General features: G+C 39.9%; 1 protein-coding gene across 1 annotated transcript in view; it reads right to left on the reverse strand.

Moving 5' to 3' along the window:
• The window catches only part of PRKCB (protein kinase C beta), a 352,458-nt gene that overhangs the window by 84,571 nt on the left and 242,567 nt on the right, over positions 1–25,320 (reverse strand). Inside the window, 3 exon segments of the mRNA XM_036021374.1 lie at positions 2,093–2,189; positions 6,724–6,858; positions 8,059–8,211. Of these exon segments, the coding sequence (XP_035877267.1) occupies positions 2,093–2,189; positions 6,724–6,858; positions 8,059–8,211 (385 nt within the window).

Here is a 25,320-nt window from a genome sequence, read left to right on the forward strand (position 1 = left end):
AAAAAAAAAAAACCAACAGAGCCCACATGGAACTTCTTCCAAAACAAATCACGCATAATAATTGTACCCTACTCACCCTACTGTGAAATTCTCTTACCCCAATCCCAGCAGTTCAATTTTACCATCACTCAGAATTTCTCTACATGAGAGACTTGCAAGTAATTTCTGAGTCATTCTGGGTGCTAATTGGTTATTGCACAGAGATTACATTTCTCATGTTCAAGGTCAAGTGAAACTCCACTATATGTCCAAGAACAATTTCATTCTGTTGGAAACTTTTTTAAGCAACTATGGTTGGAGCAATTATAATCCAGGTATTAACAAGTGTCTGCAGGCAAAAATAGTCCTTTACTTCAAGTCAGTAACTGGCCCAGATAAATGCTCTGTTCATGTAGGAAATATGTTCCTTGGTGTTCTGAAATGCCACTCCAGCTGCCCTAGGACAGAAGAAATCATTTTGCGCAATTGAGACTTCATTCTGTACAAGCAAATACTGGCCTTTTTTTTTTTTCACCCACAGTAATACATTTTAACACAGCAGTGAATGGATACATCATCAGGAAGGTGAGGGAAAGAGATGGAAAAATGTTTTCTGGAAGGCCTTGTTTTTTATCAAACAGTGTCCAGTTCTCAGTTCTACTGGATGGGAAGTCCTTCTATCAATTCTTTGGGTCTTGAGCCAGGTATACAGTAATGACCCTCAGCCACCAAGTTCAGTGGAGAATGACTCACACATAGGCTCAAGGCCCAGCATGCTTATTCCACTCATTTCCAGAAAGGGATATCCCACTTGGTCAGAACCACTGCCACAGTACAGGTTTTATGGAGGGCACAGGCTCAAGACAAGGGTCAGCACTCAAGTGCCATTCCTGTCAAGTTCAGGGGGAAACTAACATGGCTATTGAAATAAATGCCAAAATCCTTGCCAAGGCTAACACAGCCCTTCTACTTGGACCTCCTCCTCCCTCCCCAGCCTTACCTCAACTCACCTTTGGCTCTCCCTACACTGCCCTTCTGTCAGCCTCACATAGCTGCTATATCTCCCCACCACAGGGCATTTGCACATGCTGTCTTTTCTGACTGGAATGCTTTCTGCCCCTCTTGACTAGGTTAACTTTCCCTGTTGTTTTCTCAATAACATCATCCCTGTGTTCTCAAAGTTATACTTCCCTCTTATGTTCTCAAAGTACCATGGACTTCTCTTCCACAGAACTTACCTGGTCATATTTTTTTTATATTTGCTTGTGTGATTATTTGATGAATGACAATGATGGTAATCTATTTTGTTTTTAAGTGTTGTGTACATTTTTTCAGAGTCAGCAGGCCATCACTGCTTATCTAGAATTGGTAATTTTCCCATCAGACTCAGTATATCGAGTTTACATGAACAAAATCATGTTGTCCCTCGTGAAACAACTTTAAAATCACTCAGTACACAAATAATGAAAGAACTAAAACCCATCTCCACAAAACACTCGCTTTGTAAAAGCAGGGTGTGTCCTACATGCCAGTTAACTCTCAAAAAGATGGCAACAGGGTTTACTGGGCCCCACAGAAGAGAAGCAGTTTGTGTGAGGCAAAAGCAGAGCCAGCACTAGAGCCAAAGGTCATAGCCAAGGTCAGGGCTCCTATTCTTCGAAATATACACTCATGGTTATTTCATGAAGTCACCAGCACTGTGAATTCCATTTTTCAACAGTATGGCACCATTCTGCCATCATATCCAAATCCAAATTCTATCCCTCAGCAAAGCTAATTGACTCGGCCTCCAAAATACATCACTATTCTGTCCACTTTTATTTACCATCACTACCATCCCAGTCTAAGCCACCACCAAAGTGACCTGGGCAGAGTGAGCACCTTCAAGAAAAGGTCCAAATCTGAATGAAGACAGGGAGTTGCGAATGCCTTCACAAGGCAGGGAACACTTAACTGAAGTCTTGAAGGATAAATAGGAGTTTTCTGAGAGACAGAACATTGCAAAGGCACGAAGTCATGAAAGGCCTTGGAATGAACCACACCATATATGGGAAAAACAGCACAGAGGCAGACTCAACCAGTTCCCGTTGATGCAGAAAGAAAGACATCTCACCTCAAATTTCTGCCGCAGTTCCTCATTGCCCTCGCCTCCTTCCGGTGGCACGGGCACATTAAAATACTCGCCCTCCTCCTGGCTTAGCAGCTTAAACCTAAAGAGAGACAAGGGGCCAGGACAAATTCCATTACTCTACTTGATAGTATTTTGTTGGTAGGACAAAAGAAAAAGCCTTGGAAAAGCTCTATTTTAAATAACATGGGAAGGTTTGTGGGTTTGTGTGTGTGTGTGTGTGTGTGTGTGTGTGTGTAGCCAGTATGCTATATATTTTTATTTTTGTAACTATTCCATGGATATCAGAAAAATGTATATTCTGTATTTATAGGATGCAGCTCTCCCCCTGACATACACACAACACTACTGTCTTACTTGTATCACTCAAAACTGCACATTTTCACCTTTTTTTTTTTGCCCATTAAGTGTTCTTTTATTCTGAAAGAACTCTATGAAGACCTCTGTTGCCTGTGTGTTCCTATCACACTCCCCAACATTGTGACTATATTTTATTTCTCGCATACTCCAAGCATGCTAACCTAGCACCCGGGCATTTGGATGACTGTGAACCCCAAGATGCTGTTTTTCTCTGCAGAAGCCTTCCAAAGTTCTTGACCTCATGAGACATGGACTCCCTTCATGACATGCTCATGAGTCCTGGGGTCAAATCATGTCTGGGTCCAAATATCACCTCCACCTTTGCCTCCTAGGATCCTCTCAGAGAAGTTGGTTAGGACCCCTGAGTCTTGATTTTTCTCATCTTTAATTGGAATAAAAGCCTCTTTTTCAAAAGATCATTGTGAGGCTGAGATGTGATGATGTATGTAAAATGATAAGCACAGTGCCTGGCACTTAGTAAGTGTTCCATAAAAGACACCATCATCACTGATATTAATATTATTATAAGAAATTATTATAGTGTCCACACTATAAAACACTGTCTTGGTTATCAGATCAACTGTCCCAGTATCACATGCTTAAATTCAAGTCACTCTTATTTTACTTAAGAATGACCCTACAGTGCAAGAACAGTGAAGCTGGCAATTTGGATAAGCCACGGAGCTGTACTGTGCTTCCTTTAAGTGAAAAGGTGTGTGTGTAGGAAAAACATAGCATGCACGGGGTTTGGTCCTGCCTGGGGTTCTGGGTTTCCACTGGGGGTCTATCTATGAACAAGAGGGACTACTGTGAAGGCACGCTGGAAAGGAAATTACAAATAGAACTGCAGACCTTGAGTAAGCAACCAAAGCTAGAACATAACTTCAAAACTTGGAGAAAATATTTATCCCCTCAATGCTTGCTCATTATTTTTAAAGAGCAAAGGATGTTAAGAGAGGAAAAACAAATTAGTAAAATATTCAACTGAAATTCAAAGAAAACCACAAAACAAACCTACAGGAAATGAGAAAAAAAGAAACAAAACTGATATACAAATCCTGTAGCCAATTCTCTAGAGGAAAAGTACCAAAAACAACAATAAAACAGACAAACCTCTGGAAAACAAGGGGAAAGAAAGGAGACAACATAAATAAAATTAGAAACAAAGAAGAGAATCTGACAACAGACACAGAGCTAGTGGCAAAGCAACAGATGAGGGGCCTGAGGCAGATGCTCCACATCTGGGAGCTTTCACAGCTGCTTTTGCCACCTCAGCCACATGGCCTCACATCACAGCACACAGAATAGCTGGGAGGGCTTATTCAGATGGGGAAAATGAGTCTTGGGACAGGACATGTGACTTACTGTGGGTCACACAGTGTTAAAAAAAATTCCTGGGACAAGAATCCTAATTCCTAGAATTTGATACATTTAGAGTTAGGACAGCATCATTTTGGCCCTAAATCTGAAGAGTACTTTTATCTACAAAATCTGAAGAGGGCTTTTATTTTGTAAAAGTTCCCTTCCAACTCTACTTTTATCATCCTCACAACTATCCTAGAAGGTGGATTGGGGGGGGAAGGGTGTGCTGTAATCCTTGGTGATCCTTGGGGAACGGAATCACATCTGCAGATATGGCCATTGTATGGAGAGGTGATGTGATTCACCGAAGGTCACAAAGCATCTGTCCACGTAAGAGAGCCAAGGTCAAAACCTTCTCATCTGCCCTCCAGGCCTCTGCCATATTATCAGGAGGCAGAATGAGATATCTGTGTACAGACTCTGACATTGCAAGGACCTAGACCCAAACTCCAGCTCTGTCACTCATGAGCTGTGTGTCCCTCACACATTGCTTGACTACTCTGATCCCACGAACAATACTCCACTCAAAACTGTTGAGAAAATTAAAGAATGACCTAAGTGTGAATGCAGTAATATTTGGGACTTACTCCTGATGTGCCGTCCCCTATCATTAAGCCACTTTGTCCTCCCTGCACTCTGCTGTCTGCTTCAAGGGAGTAGAAAGCCAGGCATTGAGCCAGGAAGAGGGATGTGGCATCTGTGGAGATAGCCCTGCCCCTTGGGGCCTGGAGAACCATAGGCAGGAGGAAGGGAGAGGACAGGGTGAAAGCAGAGGGGCTTTGCCTCCCTCCTCATGGGGCCCTGGGCAGAGACCTATGTAGAGGCCAGAGTGTCAGCAATAGCAGCTGCAGGTTGGAAAGAGGGAGGACTCTGAGACCATGCTCCTGTCTCTCCATTTGGGAGCCTCAGACATGACAGGTCATGGAAGTGCTGAGTGGGTGGAACCTGGCAGTGGCCTGGGGGTGGAACAAAGAGGACATGGTGTGGAGGAACCTCCCAACCAGAGGCCATAGGCCAGGGACAGGACTCCAGCCTGAATTCAAAGAGGTGTCACAACTCTAGTTGGGACCAGGTGAGATGAGCCACTGCGGCAGTGATGGCCAGAAGGCACCACACACAGTGCCAGTTCCCTTGTCCTTGGCCAACAAGATGTCACGAAACTGTACAAGGTCTATTACAGAATGTAAAGAAGCTATGTTTTTTCCACACATCTAACTAGTGCTGTATCAGTGTGACTCCCAAAACCTGGAAAGTTGTCAGCCTAGTGCCAGCCCTCTAGTACGAGTCAATAAGTGGGAGCTACTGCTATTATAATTATTATTATTATTATATTCTCTCCTGTATCACTTATATTCTACAGGGATGGTACGTTCTTCCTGTTAACATCTTTATGCCTGACTTAAAGGGGAACACAAAATCTGTGAGTGGTGATGGGGGAGCATGCAAAGTTAAATATTCCATATGCTAAAATAATTATCCAAAACTCAGAGAAAATGCAAAAAGATGATGGTATGACCTTTTAATACCATGCTACAGCATTTCCTAATTAGTCCTCACCTTCCTCAGAGTACTCTGACTTATTCACAACCCAGTAGGGTGCAGACGGTCTCCCAACTTTGCAAAGCTGGATGATCATGGTTAGAAGACAGAGGTGAGATTTTGCTCCTCTAGTCCACCAGATCAGATAACCTCCAAGGCTGTGATCTCTTTGCTCTGTTCAGCAGCTGGTTTTATCTCCAACTTCACACAGTTATTTCAGCATTCCATTCTCTACTGACATACAAACCTTTGGAACCAGCCACTTCTCTTCTTGGTTTCCTCACTTGTGAGCTAAGGAAAACTTTGACAAATTCTTATCTTATGAGAATTACATTTTTAACCATTTATTAACTGTGCTTTAAGACACTTTATTATTATTAGTAGTAGTAGTAGTAGTACTCTGGGCTTCTGTTCTCTTCACATGTCTGATGATGTCATTGATTAGTTATCTGTGTAATTTCCCCTTCAAGGTTTATCTTCCTCCTCTGGAAGCTCAGCTCCATGAGAGCATGTCTGTCTCATACTTGACACATCTCTAGTGACAAGAATGGAGCAGACACTCAGTACATATTTGAGTAAAAGCCCCTGATACATACAGAGGAGAGATTAAGCATTTGGAAGGTGAACAATGTGAGGTCCCGGTGATCTGTTCTTTCTTGCTAAACCAGTTTGATTTTGATTGAGTTTCACTTATACTGAAGAGGCCCTCAATAAGAGCATTCAGAAATGAGAGAATTTCTCCTAAACAGATCAGAGAGAGCAGCCACTAACCCTCACTCTGTCAAACCAACAGTTCCAGGATGGCTGTCTATTCTGACTCCTTTACTCAAACAACTGGAAAACAAATGGTTGCCAAGGAGGCTTACTCAGCCTATTAGTTGGGAATACTGGGCATGGACTTTTTGGCAAAAGCTCCAGAACAAAGGAGAGACAGTGTGCTGACCCTGCCAGCCAGCCCCAACACTTAGCAGCCAGGCTTGGGAGCAGTCCCAATGACAGAGAATCTTCCTAAAGAGTCAAAATCTGGCAGTGGCAAATAAAAAACCCTGTCCAAGGGAGCATCAACTCTTCAACTATTCTCATTTGATTGTGTGCTCAGACTTTTCTAGCTTTTCAAGACAGAAGTTCAGTTTTTACGGGAAATCACTTGATTTTTTTAAATATTGGCAATTAATTTTTTCTTTCAGTACGACGACCAAATAAAACGTATCTGTGAGGCCAAGCCAATCTATCAGCCATCACTTTGTGACTGCTTCAGTATTGCACTTTCAGGAGGAAAAGGAAGACAGCCTCGATCCCATGTTGGATGGACCCAGCTGTCTGTATTGCAGCTTCCAAAGGGAAATCTTCCTTACCAGCCATCAACACCAGCTTTCTGCAGTTCAGAAATCCCAAACGACAGAGATCCCATGAAGTCGTTCCGGCTGGTCAGATCCCAATCCCAAATCTCCACAGACAGCCTCCTGTCTTTGTCCGATTCTTTCAGCTGGCTGTGGGGAGGCGGGGTGGGGGGGGGGGGGCAAAGGGAGATGTCAGGGGTTACAGTGATTTCTGAATCAGATAAAATGTACAAAAGGACAAGACCCAAAGGTAGGAATTTTTAAAGATTACAAGCTGTTGCAAAAATACACATTCTGTTTCCATCCCAGGCGAGCTCCCCAGGGAAGAAGAGCTTTTTCTGTTTGAAAGCCTGTGGCTTAAATAGGCAGAGGGCCCAGGCCAGCTCTGAGGGGGGCAGTTCTAGCTACTTCTGTTGCCTTCCTTATGTCTTAATAGGGCTTGTGGCGTTCTGGAAACCTTGTAGACACTCTCACTATAAGAAATATGGGTGTTGATTACGTGACTGTGTGGGTGTTCACACACACAGGTTAAATGAGGCTGGGGAAATGGATGAAGAGTCTCGCTGGTGCTGGTCTGGGGGAAATTGTATGTTCTGAGGCATCTTCTTGGTTCTGGCTGAAATGGGCTCCCAGATTTCCTTGAGAGAGGAAAGAGGGGATGAGGCTACCCTCAAGGAATCATGCTTTTGGCCTGTGGCCTCTCGAGTCAGACTGTCCAAGGCTGACTCTCACTCTACCCTGTATTTGCTGTGGGACTTTGGGCGTGTTCTCTAAGCCCCATGGGTAAAATGGGGTGATGTGACCAATGGAGCTAGATCACTTAATACAGCACTTGTTACACATAGAATATGCTCAATAAATGTCAGCCGCTATCACTAACACTTGTTGGTCCAGCTGTATCAAAAAGCGAACCCCAGGTTTTTGGAACACCAGCCAGGCAAGACTCTGCATGGAAGCTGGCAGGAGTCTTCCATGCAGAGTCTTGAAATAAGACATCAGGCTGCAGGCCCAGCACTTTCCACAAACTCAGCCTAGAGAAGTGATCACTACACCCTATGGGTTTGCAGAGACCCTGAGCTTCCCACAACTTGCCTTCACCTAGCAACACATCATACTATTTTCTATGCCACCCACTCCCCCACACCACAGACATTCTCGACTCTATTTAAAAAAACAGGCTCCAATGTTTATTTGGCTTGCAATACAAAAATGCAGATGGAAGGGGGGAAGAAGGAAGAAAAGATTGGGGAGGAAAGGAGGGAGGGAGGGAAGGAAACAGAGATTGGGAGAGGAGCTCCCAGATCTCAGGTGGTCCACCCCTCACGCTAGGCTGCAATAATTTCAACTTACAATTTGAATGTCTCGTTCCACTCAGGGTTGAGGGAGCACTTGATTGTTTTGGTCTTCTGTTTGCTCTCACTTTTGGGGTCAGGAATGAGTTTCAGTTTCACGTAGGGATCTGATAAGCCGTTGGGGTCCATAGGTACAAGTTTTTTTTAGCATCTCTTACTGAAAAAAGAAAAAGCAGTTCCAGCATCAATAGTTTCCCAAATGTTTCAGCACCAACCAGCAATGGCTATAGAGCCTATAGAAGGATTCTTGAAGGCATCACACTTAGTGAGAATTTTAATTTATTAACATCAATAGCTAAAAAGCATCCAAAGTGAGAGAAACTGATAAGATATGGTTTAAAATTGATTTAAATTGGTTTAAAATTTATTTCTGACTTTCTTAATGGTCCTCCTACTCTACCCCCAAGATGAACTTCAAGTCCTCTAAGCTCATTTTCCACAAAGGCTACAAGGAAGATTAGCTTCTTTCATTTAGTATACTGTTTTAAAGGTTCATCCACATTGTAGCATGTGTCAGTGCTTTGCTGAATAACATTCCATTATATGGGTATAACAAATTTTGTTTACCCATTCATCAGCTGATTAACATTAGAGTTGTTTCCACCTTTTGGCTATTGTGAATAATACTTCTGTGAACATTTGTGTAGCCTGACACAAAAGGTCACATATTATATAATTCCACTGATATGAGACATGCAGAACAGGTAAATCTCATAAACAGAAAGCAGACTGGCAGTTTCCAGAGGCTGGGGACCGGGAGAAGATGAAGACTGACTACTTAATAAGTATGTGGTCTCCTTTATAGGTGACAAAAATTTCTCAGATCTAGACAGAGAGGATGATTGTATGCACAACACTGTGAATGTACTAAATGCTACTGAACTATGAATTCTTATAAATGGTTAATTTTATATGATGTGAATTTTACTTCAATTCAAAAGGAAAAAGCTAAGAGAAAGAAAGAGTTGTCCACTAAACCAAGGTATACCCATCATCCAGGTAGCACCCACACCAAGTGTCCAAACAGCCTATAGAGAGAAAGAAGGCTGGAAAAATATTGGTTCCACCTTCCATCAAGAACATTATTTAAAAGAAGCTATAAGACCAGCTTAGAGAAGGAAAGAAAGCAGAGGCTCGGCAGTGTAGATGTTGGCCATCTTAAGGTGGAATAAGACATCAGGCTGGAGAAACAGGAAGAAGTTAATTAAGAATTGATTCAAAAACCAGTAACATAAGTAGCCAGGGGGAGGAGATGAGAAAATGGGAGTTGTACAGATCTTAAGGATACTGTGCCAACCATCACACTTATGATAGAAAAGTCCAAAGTACATAGCATTAGCAGATTGAATCAAACTATCTACCAGAAGACTAATATATAAGATACCTGGCAGGAATGCGAAGGTGGTTCAACCTTAGTATGTCTACTATTAAAATAGTCATCATATTTATACATCAAAGGGGAAAACCTCAAGATCATTACAATTAGTTAGAAATAGCTAATTTCATTCCCAGGATAAAGGCTATCTGAAATAGCACCACAGTTAACAATAAATGCAATCCTATTAAACTTAGGAATAAGACAGATATCCATGACCACTGCCATTATGGAACATCATTTCTAACTGTTCCATAAATGCAATAAAACAACAGAAACAGAATATTGCATAGTAGGGAGTAGAGCATCCCCTTACTTCCTGCATCCTTTGCTTCTACCTCATTCATCACCTCCTACCTGGAGCTTATTATCCCCCAAATGACATCACTTTCTCAATTCAATTTTCTGTATCCCAAGATCTTACACCACTTCCTGTTTTCCCAGTTAATTAAATCTAGTACCCCACAGCAATAAGTCTTTTACCACAAATCAGTCTATTGATCCCCATAAATTTCCTCTATCTCCCATTCCTCCTTGCCTCTACTCCATTCAGCCCAGATTAGATTTTATGGTGCATTATAATCACTCCCTTGAAAACACCCTCAACTCCCTTGTTCATCTTTCTTTCCATTTTATTTATCTGACAAAACCCTAACCCTAGTTAAATTCAAATATCTTCTCTTTTATTTTCCTACACTCAAACAGCTGACCATGGCTGGAAGGGAAAAAAAAACCCACCTGACTTGCCTATGATTATATTGCTAGTAAGGGGTTGGGACTAAATAAATGAGGTGAGAAAGGACTGGGTGGCTGTCAATTGAGTGGTGACAAAGGACCTGAGGATGAAAGCTGTAAGTTACTCTGCACTGACATTTCTCTGCATTCTAGCATAATGTCACTTTCTTCCATTTATCCACAGGTAGAATTCATGCTCCATTTCCACTTGCAGGTTGCATCTCATTCTTGTACCAGAAGCAAGCACGTTTCCTTTGATTAAGTTCAATAAGCAGAGGTCTCTACTATGTGTTAGACATTTTGATAGGCACTGGGCACACAGAGGACAACATAAGATATTGTTCCTGTCCCCAAGGAAGATATAAAACCAATTTAGTCAAAGTGTAGTTGATTTCTAATGACACAATAGCCAGACTGTACAGTGTTGTAGATGCAGGGATACAAGATGCTGGAGTCTGCATCTTGTCTATCATTACTTCATATTTTTGCACCTCAGTTTCTTGACTGATAAAATGGAGATAATATATAACTCACTGATTGGATTGTATAAGAATACAATCAGATAGAGAATATATATGTCTGGCACAGAACCTGAGACCTAGGGAATAGTCAATAAATGCAATATTATTTGCACAATATTGTTACTCACTGCCCTCTTTTACTACATTTGCCGATTTGTATTATGAAGATTTAACCATTTCCAAATGGATTGATATCAAACAGAACCTCTTGTGATCTCTCTTCTTGAGAATAATGCATCTGACCTTTGCCTTTGAACCCTTCCAGGAATGCCTTTCAAACCCTAGCATGCAGGAGAGTCACCCACAGGGCTGTGAGATAGACTCCTGGGATCCACTCCCACCGATTCTAGTTCAGTAAGTCAGAGCAAGACCTGTTTTTCTAACAAGTTCCCAGGTGATGCTCGTAGAGCACATTTTAAGTAAAGCTTTTCTACATGATATAGTTTCTTAGGATGTCCATGCATTTTCCCCAAAACCCCATGATTTTTCAACCAGTGTGCTGGGGCAGGCACACAGGTGTGCTGCAAATTTTTAAAACATGGACCTGAGTGGTGTGGCTCAGTGGGTTGGTCATCATCCCTCAAACCAAGAGGTCACTAGTTCAATTCCTGATCAGGGCACATGCCTGGGTTGAGGGCCAGGTCCCCAGCTGGGGGAGGACAAGAGTCAACCAATAGATGTTTCTCTCTCACATCAATGTTTCTCTCCTACATCAATGTTTCTCTCCTTTTTCTCCCTCCCTTCCCCTCTCTCTAATAATAAATAAATAAGGTATTTTTAAAAAGGAATTTTTAAAACATGCAAGGGTCAGTGACTTCTTTTTCCCTTAGATTGTCAAATAAAAAATTACAACAGCCAACACAACAATAGCTGTCCAGTGTGAAGAAATCAAAATTATGCCTATTTTTTGTTAGATCAGTAAAAAACATGATTTTTGGGAGGGGTGTATAGAATTTTAGTAATTAGTTTATGTGTGCCATGAAAAGAAAAAGGTTAAAAATGACTGTCATAGAAAATCACTTCATTTTTTGAGCCTTCCAAGAAAACTACCATATGTCAGGTTCTAGGCTGGGATCTTAGAATGACACATCTATCGCATAGTAGGCTACATAAACACACAACTGAGACACTCTTAAGTGCTGGAAACTTGTCTGGTTGATCAGCAACACATATGTAAATGGAAACAGCTCATCTTTCTTTTTGCTGCTAAGGCCACATCTCTTCCCCATTTAGAGACTGATAGCACAGGACAGTCATGGGAGAACATGCTTCTCTTGCAAGTTTAAGACTTCACAGCTCTTCCACAGTGTTCTTTGCACAATAAGAGTGTGTTGCATGCTTGAGCCAATCTCACAACTATGACTGGAGTTTATAATGACCTCTCCTTGGGCAGCTTCTTCCCCTGAGCCAGACATCCCTAAATTGATGCATGATACCATGTCTCTCCCAACCCTTATGGATCCTTTCTGATACTTCTGTCCTTTTTAGGTCTGTCCTCTACCAGGGCCAAAAATTTCTTGGAAAGGAATGGAGTGGAACTGGATCTGGGACTGGTGGTGTTCACATCTCAAGAGCTGTGGCTACTACGACTGCTATATTATGAGCAGCTGACAGTAGCTACAGACTAAGATCCAAAGGCCTGTCCCTCCTAAAGCTTTTCAAAGTCCTGTTTCCCAGCAGCAAGACAGCCACAAATGCATCGAGGAAGCATCTCTCTAGACCACACTTGGCAAGACTGACTTTGATTTTTCTTGATAGATGTTTCTTTACTATCTTGGTTGAAATTCAGCCAGCCCAGATGGTACAAAATGCTTCACACAAAGCAGAAATAGTAACCTTCTCCCCACCCCTCTCCTGCTACTGGTGGAAGTTTACAAAAGGTACAAGAGAAAAGTGTCCCGATCCAGAGAACACTGCTTGCCTCAGATGTGAAGCTGGGTGGAAAGGAGGTGAGGTCTGGCTGTTTCTATCAGAGTCTTTACAGCAAACGAGGTCTCTGCATTCTGGTCAAAGTTATCCTAAGCCAGTGCTGAATCCATGAAAAGATAGCTCTAATGTTAACTATTTTCCTAAGAATTGTTCTTCACCAAGAAATTTCCTAATCCTCCCCTCACACACACCCCCCAAAATTTCAACTACAGGGAAAAGTCTGAATAACTATGCTGCTTTAATATCTTTATCTCACATTGTGTGAACCAGGACCTTCTCTTTATTAATTCCTTTTAAAGATATATCAGGAGTCTTTATTTGTCCTCACTATGTATCCTCAGAACAGTTACTCAAAGCAACACCCACTAACATTCAGGTATGTTTGAGGATATTTGCAATGGTAAGAAATAAGACATACCCTGAATGCCCATTAACAGGGGATGGGTACAAAACCCACAGCACATGCACACTATCAAGTACCATACATGTGTTAATAAGTTTGTGCTACCCATATGCACTAACATGTTGAAGAAAGTAGCAAGACAAAGACAGATGACTACAACATAATGCCTCCTTGTTTAAGAAAAAGGTCTGAGGACATCAGTGGTTCAGTTGATGAATCTGGGTCCGGACTATATGCTAGCATGGGTGGATGCTACATTTCCTGATTTGCATATGTGTCCTCTGCAGCATATGTAAGAGAACATCCTTGTTCTTGGGAAAGACACACTGAAGCATTTAGGAATAAATGGGAACCATTATTTTAACTCAAATTGCTCAGAAAAAATATATACACATATATAACATATTTAATGAAGAGAATGATAAATCAGATCAGGCAAAATATAAACAGCTGGTAAATTAGGTAAAGAGTATATAGATGTTCATTGTACTACTCCTACAACTTTTTTCTAAATTTGAGGTTATGTCAAAATAAAAAGTTTTGAAAAATATGTCCTCCAAAATCTTCAAAAGAAAGTTACAATAAAAATTTTTCTACAAGGTCATATATGGATGTAAATATATAGAAAAGAATATGGAAGGATATATCCAAAATTGATGTAAAGTAATGGTTACATATGGGGAAGAGGTAAAGGATGCTGGTTTGAGGGTTGTAGGCAAAAGAGACTTTATAGCTTGATCTCTCACATTCTGAATTACAAAAAGAATGTATCCTTTTATTAATTGTGTATTAATTTTTAAAAAATTCAATTGTGCACCTATGGCCTTCAAGAATCCATTGTTCTAGCCTTCAGAGACCCCATCCTGCTTCCCAGAGACTACAGAGCAATAATTGGGTGTGCAGAGCGATGCTTTGAAACTTATAGTCCACATCAAGAACCCTTGATGATCCTATGCCTCTGGTTCTCTTTTGTTCAGTTTATTTGGTTCCTAAGGGGACGGATTATGGAAGTGGGGCCAGGCTGGGTGGAGGGAGATGAAGGGGGACAATTGTAATAGCATAAACAATAAAATATTTTTAAAAATAAAGAAATGAGACCGCTGAAAATAAATAAATAGAACTAAAAGATGAAGAGAGAGAAAAAAAAAACCTTAGTGAACGACACAGACCCAAACTGAGATCAGTTGGACACCATCAGCACATATCCCAGGATCAAGCAGGGTTGGAGGGAGAGAGATTAATGGGTGAAAAATTTTATAGCCAGTCATCTATTTTTGCTGCCCTGCCTAGCCCCTCTCCTTCTATTCCAGTGACTTCCTTGTAGCTGAGAGTTTAACCATCCTTTGATTAACCCTAAATCCCTCCCCACTGTCCTACCATGCCTTCTCAAGTTGGAAGGTTCTTTAGCTCTCCACTCTACAACATATTTCTCCATCTGTGACCCCTTGATTCCTCATAACTCATTATTTCTGCTAACTCCAAGGGTCTCTGATGCTGTGGCTGTTGTGAACACTGAATCCAACAAAATCTTCTTCCCAGCCCCACTAACCTTCTGTCCCCTATGACCTCATCTGATAGTGTCTGATGACACAGTAAGCCCACTTGCAGCATCGAAGTCATCCAGAGCACATTGAGGTCAAAGGCTCCTAGAACAGCTGGCTCCCCATCATTGCTGGCAGTGGCACAGCTATCCCGCATCTAATTATCTGTGCTGAGACAAACTTCCAGCTGGGGAAGTCACAGCATCTGTCCTGGAAGACAGCCTGTGAGCAAATGAAGATCATGAAGTCCTGGTACCAATGAATTTGGAACTGAATTAGCAACAGTTGGACTTTGGAGTCAGAGAGACCTGGGTTTGAATTCTGCCTCTGTCACGACTCTCACTAACTGGCTGATCTTAGTCAAAAGATACCTCTGAGACTCAGATCCCCTGTCTCCGAAAGGCTGATAAAATCACACACAACTCAAAGGGCTGCTTGATGACCACGCAGCCAGTTTACTCAGGACAACAGCTGCAGTCTGTATATGTTGTCCTTTTATTCTCCCAAGTCTCATAATATGGACAATAAATTATACGGTTACCCTAATTACAGAGGGTAATAATGTTAAAATAGAATGTAAAGCACATGGCAGAGGCTTAAAAAATGTGGATTTCCTTTCTCCTTTGAGATACTTTAGATCAAATTATGTAATTATCAAGATAAATTTCAGGGCTAAAAGAGTGCCCCTCCAATGTGATATTCATATAAACGGATTTGGGAGAAGAGGTAAAGAATGACAGACAACCTGAAGGCAAATGTGATAAATCATCCCTTCTCATTCTAGCCCACCTCCATGTGAAGCCAGCCACCTGGAGCATCACCTGCAACAGCACTTCCTCCAAACAACCCAATAATCCTTTATTTTTCAATTACAGTTGACATTCAATATTATTTTATATTCATTTCAGGTGTACAGCATAGTGGTTAGATGATCATTTAAAGTGATCCCTCTGATATTTGAAATACCCATCTGACACCATACATAGTGCAATATTATGTAATATTAATATTTATTAATAACAATAAACAATAAATTATTATTTGTAACATATTATTTCTAACATTAATATTATTAATAATTATCCTATTATTAGTGATATTAATGCAATATTATTGGCTATACTCCCTGTGCTGTATTTTACATGCTGTGACTATTTTGTAGCTGCAAACTTGTATTTCTTTTTTGTTTTTAAAATATATTTTATTATGTTATTACAGTTGTCCCATTTCCCCCTCCTTTATTCCCCTCCACCCTGCAGCCCCCCTCCCACCCACATTTCCTCCCCTTAGCTCATGCCCATGGGTCATACATATAAGTTCCTTGGCTTCTGTATTTCCTATACTCTTCTTAACCTCCCCCTGTCTATTTTGTACCGACCAATTATGCTTCTAATTCCTGGTACCTTTTCCTCCATTCTCCCCCAACCCTTCCCCACTGACAACCCTCCATGAGATCTCCATTTCTGTGATTTTGTTCCTGTTCTAGCTGTTTTCTTAGTTTGTTTTTGTTTTTATTTTTAGGTTCAGTTGTTGAGAGTTGTGAGTTTGTTGTCCTTTTACTGTTCATATTTTTGATCTTCTTCATTTTCTTAGATGAGTCCCTTTAACATGCCATAGAATAAGGGCTTGGTGATGATGAACTTCTTTAACTTGACCTTATCTGAGAAGCATTTTATCTGCCCTTCCATTCTAAATGATAGCTTTGCTGGATAAAGTAATCTTGGATGTGGGTCCTTGTCTTTCATTACTTGGAATACTTCTTTCCAGCCCCTTCTTGCCTGCAAGGTCTCTTTTGAAAAAATCAGCAGATAGTCTTATGGACACTCCTTTGTAGGTAGCACTCCTTTTTTCTTGCTGCTTTCAAGATTCTCTCCTTATCCTTAATTTACAATGTGCCTTAGTGTATACTTCTTTGGGTCCAACCTCTTTGAGACTCTCTGAGCTTCCTGGACTTCCTAGAAGTCCATTTCCTTTGCCAGGTTGGGGAAGTTCTCCTTCATTATTTTTTCCAATAAGTTTTCAATTTCTTGCTCTTCCTCTTTTCCTTCTGGCACCCCTATGATTCGGATGTTGGAACATTTAATGTTATCCTGGAGGTTCCTAAGCCTCTCCTCATTTTTTTGAGTTCTTATTTCTTCATTCTGTTCTGGTTGAATGTTTCTTTCTTCATTCTGCTCCAAACCATTGATTTGAGTCCCATCACTGTTGGTTCCCTGTACATTTTCCTTTTTCTCACTTTGCATAGCCTTCACTTTTTCCTCTCTTTTGAAACCATACTCAACCATTTCTGTGAGTAACCTGATTACCAGTGTTTTGAATTCTGCATCTGATAGGTTAGCTATCTCTTTATTGCTCAGTTGCATTTTTCTGGAGCTTTGGTCTGTTCTTTCATTTGGGCCATATTTTTTTTTGTCTTGGTGCACCTGTTACATAGTAAGGGATGGAACCTTAGGTATTTGACAGGGCAGGGCAACTCACATCACTGCACTGTGGCACTGTTTGTGGGAAGAGGTCCAAGGGGACAATGCTGCTTACTAAGTTCTCAGCTAGCTTTTAGTCACTTCCTCTGCTACCCAGAAGCCAATTAGGCCCTTCTGGTGCTGATTCCAGAGTGGGTGGTTTTGTGTATATTCTAGGACCCTGTCGGTCTCTCCAACGAACTCTCCAGTGAGGCTGGGGGTCTCTCCCACTGCCTCAACCCCCACAGGTTTTTTCAGTCAGAGGTTTTGAGGTTTTATTTCCCTGCACTGGAACCCTGGGTTGTTTATCTGTCTTGCTCCCCAGTTGTTCCTCCCAGTTTATCTTCATGCAAATGTGAGACCATCCAGTCTGACACCTGCAGCCACCCACCCTAGTCCTCCAGCTTCTGCCTTGCCATAAGTCCTCTCTGCCCTGGCTGCCTGTCTTCACCCTTCCTACCCATCTGGATGAATGTTTCTTCTTTAACTCCTTGGTTGTTGGACTTTCACACAGTTCAGTTTTCTGGCAGCTCTGGGTGTTTTTTTGTTTTTAAATTTGTTGTTGTCCTTCTTTTGGTTGTGCAAGGAGGCACAGTATATCTACCTATGTCTCCATCTTGGCCATAAGTCCAATTTGTACTTCTTTATCCTTTCACCTTTTTCATCCAACCTCCCAACTACCCTCCCATCTGGCAACCATCAATTTGTTCTCTGTATCTGTGAGTTTGTTTCTATTGTGTTTGTTCCTTTTTTTCAGGTTCAACACACATGATATCATATGGTATTTGTCTTTCTGTGTCAGATTTATTTTACTTAATATAATATCCTCTAAGTCCATCCATGCTTTTGCAAATTGCAAACTTTCATTCTTTTTTTCTACAGCTGAGTAATATTCCATTGTGTAAATGTACATCTTCTTTATCCATTCATCTTTCAATGGACACTTAGGTTGCTCCCATATCCTGGCTATTGTAAATAAATCTTCAATTAACATAGAAATTCATATACCCTTTCAAATTAGTGTTTTGGATTTCTTTGGATAAATACCTGGAAGTGAAATTTCTGAGTCATATGGTAGTTCTATTTTTGATTTACTGAGGAACCTCCATACTGTTTTTTATTGTGGCTGCACCAATCTGCAATCTCACCAACAGTGCACAAAGATTCCATTTTCTCCACATCCTCACCAACACTTGCTAAATAACCCAGTGATCTTTTATCCTTTTATTTCCTTGCTCCATTTTTACCAACTTTTTAACTTCATCAAATCGCCAAACCTAAACTCTTTCCCTTCCTCTGGTCCATCAGTGCACTGCTGTGGTATTTTCCTAATCTTGCCCATATGGAAAAGCCCTCCAATCTCTTCTGGCCAGAGGCTTAAATGTCTTTACCCTCTTGTCTTTTCAATAACACCCTCTCTGCATACCTCTGGTCCTCAGTGATACTGTACATGACCTGGAAAAAAGAGTCACACATGGCAGCTTGATGCCATTACTCACTGATGACCTCCAACCATAGTGAGGCCCTTCTCCCTGTCTGTCAACTTTTGTGGTGTCCCTAGTTAACCTCCCCTGCTATTCACTAAGAAGCAATTTCAAGAGCTCATCATTTTTAAGCTCTCACCTGATTCCTACTCCATCTCATTCATATTACATGTTTTGTGACATGAAGTTCTACCCCTATAATGTTTTCATCAGAAAATATGGGCAGAAAAACTTCTGGGGCATTGGGGAAGAATTTAATGAGGTTTTTCTTGCAAGCTAATAGATATATCACCAGTTTTGTGGATACTGGAAAAGAAAGTGATTCTCTTGTTGAAGGGTTCAAGCTTCAAGATAGAGTATTCACTTTAATTATATTATTTAACTTATCTATATCCACATTTTCAGCCATCTTATTAGTCAAAGAATAACAAAGGATATTTTAAAACCCTTAGTTATGGTATTTCCATAAATTTCTTTCATTTCTAGTGGTATTTACTTTGTGTGTTTTGACCCCATGTTACTTGAGGTTTATGACTACATTTTAGTCTTAGATTTTTACCTTCCATAATTAAAAGGTTTTTTTTTTAATACAATGTATTATTTGTCTTGAACTCTTCTTTGCATATAGGTGCTTTTCCATTTGCCCTGGTATTTTTTTAATCCTCACCTGATGATATATATGTTTACTGATTTTAGAAATAAAACATGGGGGAGAGAGTGAGAGAAACATCAATGTGAGAGAGAAACATTGATTGGTTGCCATCCATAAAAGCCCCAACTGGGGACTGAACCCACAACATTTTAGTGTACAGGATAATGCTCCAACCAACTGAGCCACCCAGCCAGATCTTCCCTGATCTTTTCTCCATGAACATCTGTGGATAAACGCTGTTAGTCTTCTACATCTATCAGTTTTTTCATGACTGTATTCATTTCTTTATTCCCTTTCCCCTGCTCTTACTTCTTAAGCTTGTTTCCATATAACTGGTTACATTGTCTGTAGTAATCATTCCTCTATTGACTGTTTCTATGCCTTTTAATTTATTTTATCATTTTAAATTACTTCCTAGCATCATAATATATCCTTCTTGCTTATGCCTTCCTATTGCCCAGCTCCTTTTTCATCTCAGTCTATGCCTTATCTTCCTGCCCCCATCTCTCTCAATCTGTCTCTGTCCCTCCTTCCTTCCCTCTTTTCTTCTCCCTGTTTTTATGTTTATTTTATGCCTATATCATTTAATTTTCAAGTTAGCATATGGTAAAATTGATTTTTTATTTTAGTGTATAGTTCTTTGAATTTTAACCCATGTGTAGATTCCTGTAACCACTGCCCTACCAGGGTACAGAACAGTTTTATCACTCCAGAAGAATCACTCATGCTGCCTCTCTGTAGTCACCAACTCCACCCACTCCCAGCCCCCCACAACCACTCACAGTTTTATCTTTTTAAGAATGCTCTATAAATGGGCTCATATGGCATGAAATCTTTTGAGATTGGTTTCTCTTACTCAGCATAATGCCTTTGTTCTGTGTAGGAAGAGTTCATTTCTTTTTATTGATGAGTAGTATTCCACTATATTGATGCACCAGTTTGTTTATCCATTCACCTGTTGAAGGGCATTTTAGTGGACTCCAGTTTTTGGTGATTATGAATACAGCTGCTATAAAATTTCATTTCTCTAAATTCCTAGGAGTGGGATCATCAAGTTATATGCCAAGTGTATGTTTAACTTCATAAGAAACCACCAAACTTGTTTCCAAAGCGGCTGTACCCTTTTGCATTCCCACTGCAATGACTGAGAGGCCCTCTTGCTCTGCACCCTTGGCAGCACACAGCTTTAACAGTGTTCCTCACCATCATTAATGTAGCCATTCTAATAGGTGTGTAGTGGCATCTCATCACAGCTTTAATTTGCTTTTCCCTAATTTCTAATAATATTGAAGATCTTTCCATGTATACATTTGCCAACCTTATATGCCCATGGTGATTATGTTGTTTTAAGTTTTTGGCCCAGTTTTTTGGGGGGTTGTTTTTCATACTAATGAGTCTGAGAATCTTTTACTCTGGATACAAGTCCTCTGTCAAATATGTGATTTGCAAATATTTTCCTCCAGTTTGTATGTAGCTTGACTTTTCATCTTATAACAGTACCCTTTGTAGAGCAAAAGCCTTTTTATTTTAATGAAGTCCAGTTCACTGGGGTTTTTTTCCTTTTATGAGTCATGGTTTTAGTGTCATATCTAAGAGTATTTTGTCTTATTGCAGGTCATAAAAATGTTCTCCTATGTTTTCTAAAGTTTGTATACCTTTACATTTTAGATCAATGATCCATTCTGAGTTAATTCTTGTATAAGGAATCAGGTGGAGGTTGAGGGTTATTTAGTTGATGTCTGATCACTCTCATATCATTGTGAAAAGACTGTCCTTATTAATTCATTGTTTTAACATCTTTTAAAAATTAATCAGCCTTATTTGTGTGATTATATATTTGGATTCTCCATTATATTTCATTCACTTTTGTATCTATCCCTTTGCCAAAATCAACTGATTTATTATTGAAGCTTTAGACAGTAAGTCTTGATTCTGTGATAACTTCAAATTTATTCTTCATCTTAAAAAATGTTTTGGGCCCTTCTAGTTTCTTTGTCTTTCCATATACATTTTAGATTCACTTTGTCCATAACAACAAAAAGTTTTGCTGAGATTTTGACTAGAATTTCATTAAGTCTATAGATCAATCTGTAGGAATCAGCATCTTTACTATGCTGAGTCTTTCATTCCATGAATATGATGTATTTTTTCACTATTTAGGTATTTTTCAGTATCTTTCAGTGTTTTGTAATTTTTCAGCATACAAATCCTAGACATATTTTGTTAGATTTACATCCAAGTATTTCACATTTTTGGACTTAATGTAAATGGTCACTTTTAAAATGTTGGTTTCTAACTGTTAATATATAGAAATAAAATTAATTGTATATTGACTTTATATCCTGCAGTCTATCTAAAGTCACTTACTAGTAGGAGTGGGGTTCTTTTGGTACATTCCTGTGAATTTTCTACACAGACAATCATGTTTCCTGTGTATAGGGAGAGTATTATTTTCTTATCTTATTTGTATTTCCAATCTTTTATTTCTTTTTTTAAAGAATTTTATTTATTTTTAGAGAGAGGGAAATGGAGGGAGAAAGAGAAGGAGAGAAACATCAATGTGTGGTTGCCTCTTACAGGGCCCCCACTGGGGACCTGGCCTGCAACCCAGGCATGTGCCCTGACTAGGAATCAAACTAGCGACCCTTTGGTTCACAGCCTGTGCTCATTCCACTGAGCTACAACAGCCAGGGCCTTTTATTTCTTTTTGTTGTCTTATTACACTGACTAGATATTCCTATATGATGCTGAATAGAGTATTGAGGGTAGACATCCTTGTCTTGCTCCATAGCTTAGAAGGAAAGCATGCAGTCTTTCATTACTAAGTATGTTGTAGGGTTTTTGTTTGTTTGTTTGTTTTTAGGTTTTGGAGCTTTTTTGTAGATGTCCTTTATCAGGATGAAGAAGTTATCTTCTCTTTTTAGTCTGCTGAGAACATTCATCATAAATAGATATTAAATTTTGTCAAATACCTTTTCTGCATCAATTCATATGTTCCTGTGGTTTCACTTTCTTTAAGTTATTAACATGGTGATTATACTGATTGATTTTTTAAAAAGATTTTATTTATGTATTTTTAGAGAGGGAAGGGAGGGAGATAGAGAGAGAGAGAGAGAAACATCAATGTGCGGTTGCTGGGGGTTATGGCCTGCAACCCAGGCATATACCCTGGCTGGGAATTGAACCTGCGACACTTTGGTTCGCAGCCCGCACTCAGTCCACTGAGCTATGCCAACCAGGGCTTACTGATTGATTTTTTTATTATTGAACCAGCTTTGTATTCTCAGGATAAAACTCATTTGTGTGCAGTATATTATTCTTTCTACATATTTCTGGATTTGATTTGCTAATATTTTGTTGCAGATTTTTACATTTACTTTCATGAGGGACATTTCTCTATAGTTCTCCTCTATAGTTTTTATCTGGCTTTGATATGAGGTTAATGCTAGCCTCATCAAATAAGCTTAGAAAGTGTTTCTTCCTCTTTGTTATTTGAAGCATCAGTGAGTGTTATTTATTCTTTTTTATTATTTATTTATTTTTTTTGTCCCAACCAGAGGACATTTCTTCATTGCTTCCAGAGAGAAAAACAGCACTGTGAGAAAGAAACACCAATTGGTTGCCTCCCACACACACTCAGACCAGGAATTGAACCCACAACCTGTTGGTTATGGGACAATGCTCTCACCAACTGAGCAACCTGGCCAGGGCAGTGTTATTTCTTCTTTAAATATTTAGTAGAATTACACAATATAAACTTCATTTCAAGCACTTCTTTATTTGGATTCCACAAATTTTGATGTGCTGTATGAGGCCTGTCCAGAAGGTATCCAGCCATGCAATATGAAAAATAGAGACATTTATTGAAGAAGATACAAGATACACGAAACATTGTACATAGGACATTGATGCCTCAGTCCCCTTCAAAGTTGGCACCTTGGACCCTCATATAGTTCTCCCAATCATAATCAGTTGCCCCATTGTATTTTTCTGACTTTCATCAACAGTCTAAAATCTCTTCCCTTTCAAAAGTGATTTTAGTTTTGGGAAAAGCCAGAAGTCGCAGAGTGTCAAATCTGGGCTATAATGGGGCTGAGTCACCTGAGTGATTTTATGTTTTGTAAAAAAACTCTTCATGAGAGGTGATGCATGAACAGGTGTGTTGTCATGATGAAACTGCCAATCACCAGTTCCCCATGATCTGATCTTCTAAATCACCTAAATAGTTTCCACAGAGAAATGTTCTGGCTTAACACAACATTTGATGCAGATTCATTGCTCTACTCAGTCATTTTGAATCTGATAGCCACACAGTACACATGCTCACTCAAAAGCAACTACTGCCCCAACTCACTAGTACAGTGAAATTGTCATTGTTTGCCCACATGCATTCCAGTCCACTCTCCTTGGTTGCCAGGTTCTATTGGTGTCACTCAAACTGTTCTTGTTATATTAACAGTGGCTGGAATTTTTCTGGACCAACCTTGTGTTTTCATTTTCTTTCATTGGTTCAAAAATAATATCTAATTTCCTTGAGACTTCCTCTTTGAACCATGGATTGTTTTTAATTTTCACATTCTCCAAAGGGCTCTGCTTCCATGATTTTAGCTTCTACCTAAGTCCCCTTTACTGAGCTTTAGAAAATTACATACAGCTCTTCACCAAACTGCTTAATAGGTCTGATAGGTCTGATAGGTCTGATTGCATCCTCTCTAAACAAAACCCTTCTTAGTTTTAGGAAACTTATTAATATTATTCACTATAAAACTTGGGAGAAAAGCCATATAAGTATCTGAAAAAATTACAAGAAGGCAAGTGAGAAAATTTAGTAACCATTCTTTAAACTCTTAGGTCATCGCAGCACAATTTACAATAGCCAAGTACTGGAAGCAACCTAAGTGCCCATCAGTAAATGAATGGATCAAAAAACTATGGTACATTTACACTATGGAATTCTATGCAACAGAGAGAAAGAAGGAGCTCCTACCCTTTGCAACAGCATGGATGGGACTGAGAGCATTACGCTAAGTGAAATAAGCCAGGGGTGAGAAACAAATACCATATGATCTCACATTTAAGTGGAACCTAATCAACAAAACAAACAGGCAAGCAAAACATAACCAGAGACATTGAAATTAAGAACAATCTGATAGTAACCAGATGGGGAGGTGGGAGGGGAAAACAGGGGGAAGGGGGAAGGGTTTTCAGGAACTATTATAGAGGACACATGGACAAAACCAAGGGGGTGGGGGTGGAAGCAGGGGAAGGAGGGAAGGATGGCTGGGTTAGGGGGGTGGGGGAGGTAAACACAGATAACTATAATTGAATAACAATAAAATAATTAAAAAAATAGGAATAGGTGGAGGCTTTTCATGGATTAATAAATATAACAAAGGCCTTCATCATGCTTACTGGTAAAACTAGAGGCATTTCTAGTTCTATTAAGACCACAATCAAATTAAGAATGCCACCATCACCCTGGCTGGGTGGCTCAGTTGGTTGGATTGTCATCCCTGTATACCAAAAAGTTATGGGTTCAATCCCCAGTCTGGGTGTGTACAGGAGGCAACCAATCAGATCAATGTTTCTCTTTCACATTGTTTCACAATGTTTCTCTAGAATCAATAAACATGTCCTCGGGTAAAGATTTAAAAAAGGAAAAGAAAAGAATGCCACCATTACCACTATAATTTAACATCATTAGGAAACAACAACCAATGCAATTACATAAAGAAAAGTATTAAGATGTTTAGACGTTGGAAAAGAGGTGACAAAATTAGCTAGTATTGTGTGATCTGTATCCTAAAGAAAGTCCTCAATGGTCCTGGCAGGTGATTGACATTCTCTTTCCAGTTTGCAGCCCTAATAAATTTTGCCCATTTTTAATTCTTAGTCATACAATGGAAATTCAGAAGAAGGAGAAGTTAAATATATAGGCTCAGTTGAGCATGAATTACTTTTTTAATTAGAAAAAGTGTTCCTCTAAATTTGAGAGAAAAGATCCATTGGTTATTGGGATCTTGTACACATTATTCCAAACAAACCTGGATTGAATACAACTTGCATGCCCCCAAGACCTGATCTGCAAGATCTGAGTCTGTGAGGCATAGAAAACAACATGCAAATTTAGTGCTCTGTAACTGGGTTCTCCTTGGAGCCAT

The sequence above is a fragment of the Phyllostomus discolor genome, chromosome 3 (genome assembly GCF_004126475.2).
Source record: "Phyllostomus discolor isolate MPI-MPIP mPhyDis1 chromosome 3, mPhyDis1.pri.v3, whole genome shotgun sequence".
Taxonomy (NCBI): domain Eukaryota; kingdom Metazoa; phylum Chordata; class Mammalia; order Chiroptera; family Phyllostomidae; genus Phyllostomus; species Phyllostomus discolor.